Here is a 9,585-nt window from a genome sequence, read left to right on the forward strand (position 1 = left end):
CTTATGGAATAATGTTAATAACTCAAGTTACCGTTGCTTCAGTGGAAAGAAGTTTTCAAAATTAAAATTGAATAAGTCTTACCTAAGAACAACAATGTCACAAGAACGGTTAAGTGAATTAGCTATAATGTCAATTGAGAAATAATTATTAGGAGTTATTGATTATAAGAAAATTAAATAACTTTGTATCTAAGAAAAGCAAAAAAAAAATAGACTTTAAATAATAATAAAACAAAAATAAAGCTAAAGCCCTTCATAAAGTTTGGCCTTAGGCCACAAAATTCGTCGGGCCGCCCCTGCCCTCACGTCAAAGTCAGTGAGGATTTGAGGAAGCAGCTTAGGTCAAAAACATCAAAACTATGATATGCAGAATGAGGAATAGATCAAATCATGAGAAGCGGAGCGCTTGAAGGTACAGATGATAGATCTGTACTTAAACTACTACATTTTTACACTAATTCTAGTTTGAGCTCAACGAATGCAAAAATATTTACGTGACCCATTTAAGGTGAGACTTGGAGGGGTTTAGTGGAGGAGTTGACGAGACTATATGTATCTCCTAATATCAACCCTGATGCCTAGAATATTGTTACATCCCAACAGATCTATGGGGACATTAAAATCAATCCTATGTATATTGTTAGTGCTCATACACAATTTTCAGCACCCATGTAACTTCATCTCCGGCAACTCTTGGTTAGTTTCTTCCTGCAATAGGCAGTAAAACCTTTCAAATACTTGGCATTCCTAAAATTACATACTCGTAAGGTAAAGAAAGAAAAAGGCATAATACCATGAGAACTCCCCACTGCAAAAGGCATGAAGAGGGGCTATTTTGAGGCAGCATTAGAGTAGCTATCCTGTACTGCAACAATCTACAGCCAGCCAGGCGCGTAGTGCAAGTACAATATCCTGCTGTTTTCGTCCTATTCCTACCTTTTTATTACATTTAATTAAAAAAAACAATTGAAGCGTCCAGTTAAGACAGAGGACACAATTCTTTTCTATTCTAAAACAAAAATGGACTTCTATTTTTGGACATCTTAAAGTAATCTCTACATCTAAACCTGTATATTTCACTAGTGAAATTAGAACTGACCTAGTTTTACACTTCCAAACTTCCTCTTCCCCCTTCCAGTGTAAAAAGTATAAATATAAAAAAAACTTACGCCTTCGCCCTCATTTTTTCCACACTTCACATAATTTTTCCACATTTTGTCAAGTTACAGAAGCTACAAAAGACATCAGAACAAAAAGATAATCATCGCACCTGTTGAAGTTCTATGCACAAAGGTGACAATCTCATATATGTACAAACTACCAGATAGTGAAGTTGGTCATGGATCGACAGTGTGAGAAGTTATCAAAGATTAATTCTTCAAGCCCAAGTTCTCCGATGTCAAGCGCAGCATCTGTGTATTAGCCATGCTAGACTGATGATAGAACCCAGAAAATGGGAAGAAATTAAGTATATAGTACAAAATAGTGGTAAAACAAGAAGAGAGGTACAAGGCAAAATGAGCATAAGGTATACCACCTCCTGCAAACTTTTCTTAACACCAAAAGAACTTTGAGCAACTGCTGGCCTAAAATACATTTGCCCCTACAAGAGAGTACAATGATAATCTGATATCAGGAGTAAATGGAACAGCAATAATTGGCAGTATGAATAATTTACTTGAAGGGAAAAGGTTGCTCTTACACTAAGATAGCTTTTGGACTTGGTTTGGGTTTACTCTTTGGAAGATAATAATTTTGGGAAATGTGTTTGGATTATTAAACCCAAAGGTGCGACCTAGTCATCAATGAAGTGAGTTGAGAACCATAAGGTCTTAAGTTCAAATTCCAGCGGAGGCAAAAGGTGAATTCTTCTCATTTGTTCAAGCCTTAGCAAACAGAGACACATAGTTATCAAGTACGTGTGTTGGTGGGATATAGTAGGTCCCACGTGAAATTAGTCGAGGTGTGCGCAAGCTGGCTCGAACACCACAATTATAAAAAGAATGTGTTTGGATTATTAGTTTTGAGAAAAAAGTTTTCGCAAGACAATTATATCTTGGGTTGGAATGTTTTTAAACACTAGAGAAGAGAACTAAAATGTACTTCATGAATTTGATAAACTGTGACTCGGACCCTAAAACGCCACCAAGACCAACACCAAACCCCGAACAAAATTTTGATCTTCTCTAAACAACAGACAGTCAAACTAAACCCACAGAAAAATATAGAAATACAGAAAAAAGATTGTCACATCACGTTGTAGTTATTCCTGGAAAATGGACTTGGATGCTAATTTTCCAGGCAAAATTGCAACATATAAAGTAGGGATTAGAGGGTCATGGTGGTGTATTTAGTTAGTTTTGAGGAAAATGGGTCCAGCAGGTTGTGTTTGATTCACAGTTAACATTTTGGTCTGACTTCAGTAAGGCACAAAATCCATTGGATTTGGTTTTTGAGGTACTTTTCTAAGCGAAATAGGCTATCTACCACTTTAGCAAAGCCACAGGCAATGATATCTTGACACACAACAAATAATATTTTACATATGTATAGATGGTACCAGTACATGGAATGTAGGTTGAGAGAGATAAGGGCAATCTGCAATTGAAGCAATTGTATTCAACTGTCCCTAGAAAAGAACAAAGCCAACCAGGTAGTTAGTTTGAGACAACGCCAGAGATCATAGAATACACAGTGCTTGGAGTAATTAAATTAATCACCAGCCCCGGCATGTTTGGTTGGTTGCCATAAGCTTGGATATTTGTATTCAATTGTCCCTGCACCAAAAGGCAAAAACAGGCTGGATAGTTCGGTTATCCTGATGAACTGAAATGCCACATACACAGCATGCAGATGCACAAATTGTAAGTAGCATTACATACCACTCCTTGAATCATTTGGGGGCTGCTATAGTAGCCATCTGGAGTTGGAAATCTAGCATTTATTTGGCCCTAATATATATTATAGAATTCGAATCACAAAACTAATGATTCTAAATTTACAATACTCCCCATGTTCCATTTATGTGGCACACTTTCAATTTTAAGTTGTTCAAAAAAGAATGAGACTTTTCTATATTTGAAGACAATTTAACTTTAAACTTCCTCTTTTACCCTAACATGCTTTTATAGCGACAGAAATGCCATGGCATGATTAAGACAACAAGTTCCAAAAACTTTCAATTCTTTCTTAAACTCCCTGCGCACTCAAACACTGCCACAAAATGAAACGAAGGGAGTAGCGATTATATTACAAGACACTTGTTATTTAGCTCTCCCCATACAACACTAAAAATTATAAACAAAAATCACCACACCATTGGCTGCATGACTGAATGTGATTGAAAAGGATAATCAACAGTCGGTTCTCTCAAACCTGATTGCCCCTGCAACATATATGGAATATGAATCAACCAATAGTTCTGTCTTAGGTGCACGTAGGTGCATGTAATGATATGATAGAAAATAACCATCTGTTGCCATCTACTGTTTATCCCCACGGATATAATCTTTTGTTCTGTATATACCTAAAATATAAGGACAAACTTAATCAACACTTAATAACTTGCATATGAGAACTAGAAGAAGATCAATAACTTACTACCTTCTCTTTTCTTGCTATGTTCTTTCCGTTACTCTTGCTTGGGTTGTTGCTATCTATAAATACTTGATTTGGGGGAAAACAAGGTTCTAGCTCAATTAAATTTGGATCATTCACAGCCTCACATCTTCTTAGAAAATTTTCCAGCACATTGAAGACAATATTATAACTCTCTTGAGATAGTGACCCTTCATCACCTAGCTCAAATGCCCTTTGACATAGGTCATTATATCGTTGAACCCTCGAATCAACCAAACTTACTTCCCTCGTCTTCTCTCTACTCTTTGCACCTTTAGTCCAGCGACTTAAAATATATTTAGAGGGGATGTTTTGCACACCAGCCATTTGAAGAACTATCATCACGTGTCTACAAAGAAATCCATTGTACTCGAACAAATGACAAGAACATGAAGCATCAGATGTCTTCTCACTCCATACAACAACGAATTCTTGATTTTCTTCAAAGTCATGGACTCTATATGTGGCAGCTGCACCATCATCACTTTCTTTTTTAGGGTGACATGCAACCACTCCCAAAACCTCGACTTGGAATTTCTTGAATATTGTATGAGTGTATAAAGTTGCCATCTGCTTTTCATAAGGGGAGGGAGATTTCAGTCCTGGTTGTTTATGCCTCGTCACAGAATCAAAGCTTGCCTCTTCTTGATATTTCTCTCGCAGCAGTTTCTTATACTGGTCTAGAAACTCCTTCAGTGTCGTCTTGCATAGCATGCACTTGTCTAAAAGAGGGCTCACGCTTTCCGACCGTTGCATTGTAGACATTCCTGCCAAGAAGATATTATTCATGAATGTTGGTACCCACCTTAGGCGGTCTTTGTACAATGATTTAATCCACAAGTCATTCCTCAAATCAAATCTATCAACCACCTTCCACCACCTCTTTTCAAACAATTCATTGGTCGCAGACCTCAAAATGCATTTATTAAATTTGGCGAGAAAATTTTCATGCTGCCTAATGACATGACCAAGCTTCTCCTGGATATTACTCAGTACGTGCCACAAACAAAAGCAATGGCAGGAATCTGGTAAAACATCAGCAATAACTTCTTCCAATGTTTTGTCTTGATCGGTCAGTATAACTTTTGGAGCTTGTCCAGCCATTGCGCTAAGCCATGCTCGCATCAACCAAACAAATGTCGACTTACTCTCATTGGAAATCAGCCCACACCCAAGCAATATGGACTGACAATGATGATTAACACCAATAAAAGGAACAAACCGCAACTTATAATCATTTTTTATATATGTAGTGTCAACAAGAACTACGTCACTGAAGTTACTATAGTCAATCCTTCCTTTAGCATCAACCCAAAATGCATTTCTCAAGCGTTGCTCTTGATTCAAATCCATTGCATAAAAGAAGTTTGGATTTTCATCTTGCATGTAAAGAAAATGCTCAAGCATAACTTGTGCATCTCCCTCATCTAAAGCCAAAGATTGAGGACTACTATTTGTGCCAACATTATTTTGCTTCTCAACTTTCTTCATCACACCAGATTGCCTAGACATTGTCGCATAAGTCTTTTTCGTCCTCCCACAGATAGAATGAAATGCATCTGCACCATTCTTACCCAAATCAGTGTTCCTATGACCTCGAAGGTAGTTGGTCCAATCTGGAAATATCTCGTGGTTATGCTCTTTGACAAAAGTACAAATAATCCACCTTCCATCAGACCTTCTCTTTACATGCAAGCAAGCCTTACAATCTGTTTTTGACCAAGACCTGTTTATTCTACCCTTTTTTCTCCTCACAGGAATACTTCCTGCACCATCGGCACTTGGAACAGGTTCTATAACAGACTTAGAAGGTTCTCGCATACTTCCATACCTACTGCAAACAAATTTTGCATCAATAAACTTTCCAGAAATTCTTGATCGACGGCTAGCCTTTGTTATTGAGGAAAATCCAATGGACTTAGCATATTCTTTGTAAAACGAAAAGGCATCCTCCTTCGAATCGAATTCCATACCATCATGAGGCTCCAAACTCCTATAGCAATTCACGGCCAAAGAATCTGCATTCGGCAATACATAGGCACCATTAGATGTTCCTTCTTTCCAACCAGTTCCTGCATTTACTCTGTCCAGGCAAATACTCTTCGAAACAGTGACAGTAGCTCCATCTGTACCGGAAAGTTCTCCTCTTCCATGTTCAATCCTTATATGTGTATGGTGCCCACAGTCTTCTTTCTCCATGTGATGATCGCTTGATGGATGCTCAAGGTCTATAACCATTGAGGCAAGATGTGTTCCTCCAATCCAGGTAGTCAACCTTGTGCCTGAAAACACGTCCGTTCATAATTGGCCACTATTTTGCCTAACAGAGGTAAATTCTAGTCAATTCATCCGCAAATTATAAGTTTTTGTTTTTACTTGAGAAAGAAAAGATTCATCCAATAAATACGGTTTCTGAAACATTATGTCGAAGCACAGCAACATAGGTCTCAGGTGTGCATTGTAAGTAATATTCACGAAAGACAAAGGAACAATATTAGAGCTTGAGTGTTTAAAATTACACTTGCAAAGATTATTCACGTGTTTATGGAAGGCCAATGTTGTTATTTTACGATGGCAGAAGAGGGCAGATTTTTCAGGCTTCATAAGGGTCACAAGAAAACAACTTAATCTCCACTAGTCCTCCACTCTTTGCAAACCATTCTACTTTTTCTGCAAAGTGCAGGATATTTACTTAAAGGATATAGGCTCATATTGTCAAAATGTACCTAATATAATAATATCTTCACACATTTGATGTACCTACTGATGACACCATGCTCAAGTGAAGGAAGCTGAAAGGTTTCCAAGTTTCGTGGAAAACCAAAATTGAAGTAGTCTTATTGGATTAAAAATAATGCCCCATATAGCTTTTGTACGGGTGGCACCCACCAGGTCCCTTCAAAATATACAGAGAGAGGGGAAAAGGAGAGAGAAATATAACTAACCTTCTCTATAATCCATTTAAAAGTGTGCCAAATGGGCAAAACGACTTCCATCACTTATGGGCAAAACGACTTCCACCACTTATGGGCAAAAGTCATTTTGCTTACAATTATCTGACTTTTAACTTCATATTACTTGCTCAACTAACACTTGGACATTACTATTAATCTCTAGTACTCAAAAATTTCACCGTAACACTCTTTTTTGATTTACTAATATTATTATTAAATTTTAATATATACTTTCTTCGAAACATATTCTCACCTCACTAACTAACAGCCTGTTTGGATGGTTGTTCCCCGTTGTATCGTATTGTATTGTTATCCCAACAATGTTTGTTTTGATTGTTTCATTAAAATTGGTTGTATTGTATTGTTAAATTCATTGTTTCGGAACAATGAAAAGTCCCCTTTTTTGAAACAACCGATTTGGTGTGGTGGGATTGTTTCCTATTTTACTTTTCAATTATGCCCTAACTTATTACTCCACAATTTTATTTTACCCTTTACCTTTTTTTCTATTTTAACTCCAAATCTCCAACCTATAACCTACTTTGTTTTTTTCCAGAACTTCCGCCGCCAACGTTAAAGGTGTTTTGCCGCCTTCTGTTTTATTTTTTCTCCTAATTTGCTTTTAACTCAATTCTAATTAGTTGTACTCCTTTATTTTGCCTTCTTATGTCTCACTCCTTTATCTGATTTGCTTTTAACTCAATTCTAGTTAGTTGTGCTCTTTTATTTTGCCTTCTTCTGTCTCGCTCCTTTGTTCTGCTTTCTTAAGGTGTTTTGCCTTCTTCTGTTTTGTTTTTTAAATTATTTTTATGCATAATTCCTGATAAATTTAACATTTAAACAATTGAGGGTATTTTAGTCAACTTATCAGTTACAGTACAGTAAGATACAGTCAAACTAAACAGCAAAATATTATTTAACAATAACAAACAATACAATCTATCCAAACATTGTATTTATAAAAAGATATGATACAATACAATACAATATGAAACGACGTGGAACAATGATCCAAACAGAGTGTAAACATTTTCCATTAAAGTGACTTCCGTCGTACCAAATGCACTTAATTAAAAGTTCTCAAATTGCCATATCATATAAAATTACAAAAAGAAATTCACCTTTAACAGAACATGCAAGCAAATAAGCAAGACTTATAAAAAGCATTCTCATGTAGACATCACACACATGTATCAGCTAAGTAGTTTTGGCACATACAAATGCGGAAACAAAAATAACCAAAAATGACAACTTTCAATATGAAAAGAAAAACATCTACAAAAAAAATAAATGTGTGCCTGTACAAATACGGTCTGAAATACGAGTAGTTATTCATGAAAATACATGTAGGGAAGTAGGGAATTTACAGTGCTAGTAGAGAATTGTGATGATCACAGCAAAGAAGAATGACGAGTATAGAGAGTACAGTTTTTGCCAATTCAAATGATTAGGGCTCGAAATTGGTGCGCTGTACTCGCGTTTCTGAGTGTGTTCCCTCTTTCCATACTCGCGGCTTCATGTGGGCTAAAATTCCTCCTCCGACCCAATGGGCTTACTCCTAAGCTGTCACATAATTTAGGCCCAAATTCGAAGACAGTAAGATACTTCGAGTTAGCTGAAGTGCACGAATAGCCCCATTTGAGGCCACTATTTATATTTTGTCCATATTTAAAAAAGAAAAAAATGGAAATATAAGCTACACAACCGAAATAAAATGAAATATATGCTACCGCTGGTCATAAATTTTTTGTAGTGTCTTACAACTTTAACCGGCTGTATGGGTTAAAATCTGACCACTAGTGGATTACTATTAAGGGGAACAGTAAGGGATCGACCAAGCCATGGACGTACCCGTAAGGCGAAATGCCAACGAGCGTCTCGGCCACGGCCGAGATCGAGCCATCAAGAAGGCTTGCACAGCAGAATATATGCGGTCGTGCTTGAGCAAGTAAAGAGGAAGATAGTCAAAAAGGGGTATGCAGGTCAAAGACCATTGGATAAAGGGGAAGTTGGGAAGTAAATATATGGAGGATAATGTAGAAAGAGGGGGATCCCAGAAAAAGAAAAGCAACAGAAGGCTTGGAGGAGACCTCTGAGTAACAAAGCAAGAAGTCTAGATTACAGGTTACAAACCTTGGTAAACACCATGGTTGAGTGAATAAAGCTAGATCTCATAGTTATCAACGAGATTCCCTCTTTATCTTCTTTGCTTCACAAATACAGAACAATATCCAAGATGTAAGCTTATCATTTACGTTTGAAGTCTTTTAATCATTCTGAGAAATTTTACATAAACTCAACCTCGTTTGATTCTAGTATCCAATATGCTTAGATCTAAAGTTGATTATGTTTGGCTATGATTTACTCTCTATTTTATCATTAATTGATTTAACTGAAAGGTTCAACACTTTTTGGTCAAACAATTTGGCGCCGTCTGTAGGAAATTTCTTAGCCAAATTCTTTAGTTTCCTTTAGATCTAGAACCAGTCAAGTATTACTTCTAGACTGTTACAACCTCATCTCCTCGGTAACAACGCCAACTCAAAAAGAATGTTAGATAAGTTTTTGAGATAATTGTACCAATCTTGGTCAGATCCCTACACAAAATAGAAATCACGACTGATATATATACGAGACCCATGCCTCACCTGTAACGATGGGTTTGGAAGGTCATATGTATGTTAGAAGTAGAACCACGGTCACTATGCGCTTAGCATGACCGCAATCCCATGCGATGTATTCACCTTGTATACCGACTTGTACTTCCACCCCTTATGAAGGGATGATAGCCTACTGCGTAACCTTTTGAAATAGCAGGCACACCCTGCCTTATTATTGTATCACGCACACTGGATGATTTATGAACAAAGTATAACATGTTTCCCTTATTGTTTGCGCATATCGGACTGGGACTCGGACTCGGCGTCCCAACGGGTGAGGTAAGCCCAACTCGTGAGAAGTTTAGACAAGATTAAATGGCGAAGCCAAACATGGCTGCCAAATCAGAAACCAC

General features: G+C 37.1%; 1 protein-coding gene across 9 annotated transcripts; it reads right to left on the reverse strand.

The window, feature by feature from the left end:
* Nucleotides 1-365: 365 nt before the first annotated feature.
* On the reverse strand, nt 366-8,065 carry LOC109208276 (protein FAR-RED IMPAIRED RESPONSE 1-like). 9 transcript variants are annotated; one of them, XR_002065129.1, is made up of 11 exons: nt 7,940-8,065; nt 3,604-5,938; nt 3,470-3,526; nt 3,317-3,385; nt 2,883-2,951; nt 2,721-2,777; nt 2,561-2,629; nt 1,538-1,603; nt 1,271-1,433; nt 794-936; nt 366-708 (listed from the first exon to the last, which is right to left on the reverse strand). XR_002065129.1 is itself a non-coding variant. In XM_019371358.1 (9 exons), exons 2-9 carry the CDS (start codon nt 5,854-5,856, stop codon nt 1,371-1,373), a joined length of 2,703 nt encoding a protein of 900 aa, XP_019226903.1. In that variant the 5' UTR covers nt 5,857-5,938; nt 7,940-8,065; the 3' UTR covers nt 366-1,370. The 9 variants fall into 9 exon arrangements, 2 of the variants coding, with proteins under 2 accessions (XP_019226903.1, XP_019226904.1); XR_002065128.1 differs by having other exon boundaries at nt 794-1,433; nt 3,604-5,900; XR_002065127.1 differs by having other exon boundaries at nt 794-1,433.
* Between the last annotated feature and the right edge of the window lie 1,520 nt (nt 8,066-9,585).

This window comes from Nicotiana attenuata, unplaced genomic scaffold, assembly GCF_001879085.1.
Source record: "Nicotiana attenuata strain UT unplaced genomic scaffold, NIATTr2, whole genome shotgun sequence".
Taxonomy (NCBI): Eukaryota; Viridiplantae; Streptophyta; class Magnoliopsida; order Solanales; family Solanaceae; genus Nicotiana; species Nicotiana attenuata.

Bases quoted from the DNA above. Each gene is read 5' to 3' on its own strand.
- LOC109208276 (XM_019371358.1), bottom strand. From the start codon at position 5,856: ATGGTTATAGACCTTGAGCATCCATCAAGCGATCATCACATGGAGAAA. The intron at 3,527-3,603 runs GTAGTAAGTTAT...CTTATATTTTAG, and splicing joins ACATAGCAAGAAAAGAGAAG to GTATATACAGAACAAAAGAT. The intron at 2,952-3,316 runs GTGTGGTGATTT...AATATATATTAG, and splicing joins ATTCAGTCATGCAGCCAATG to GGCCAAATAAATGCTAGATT.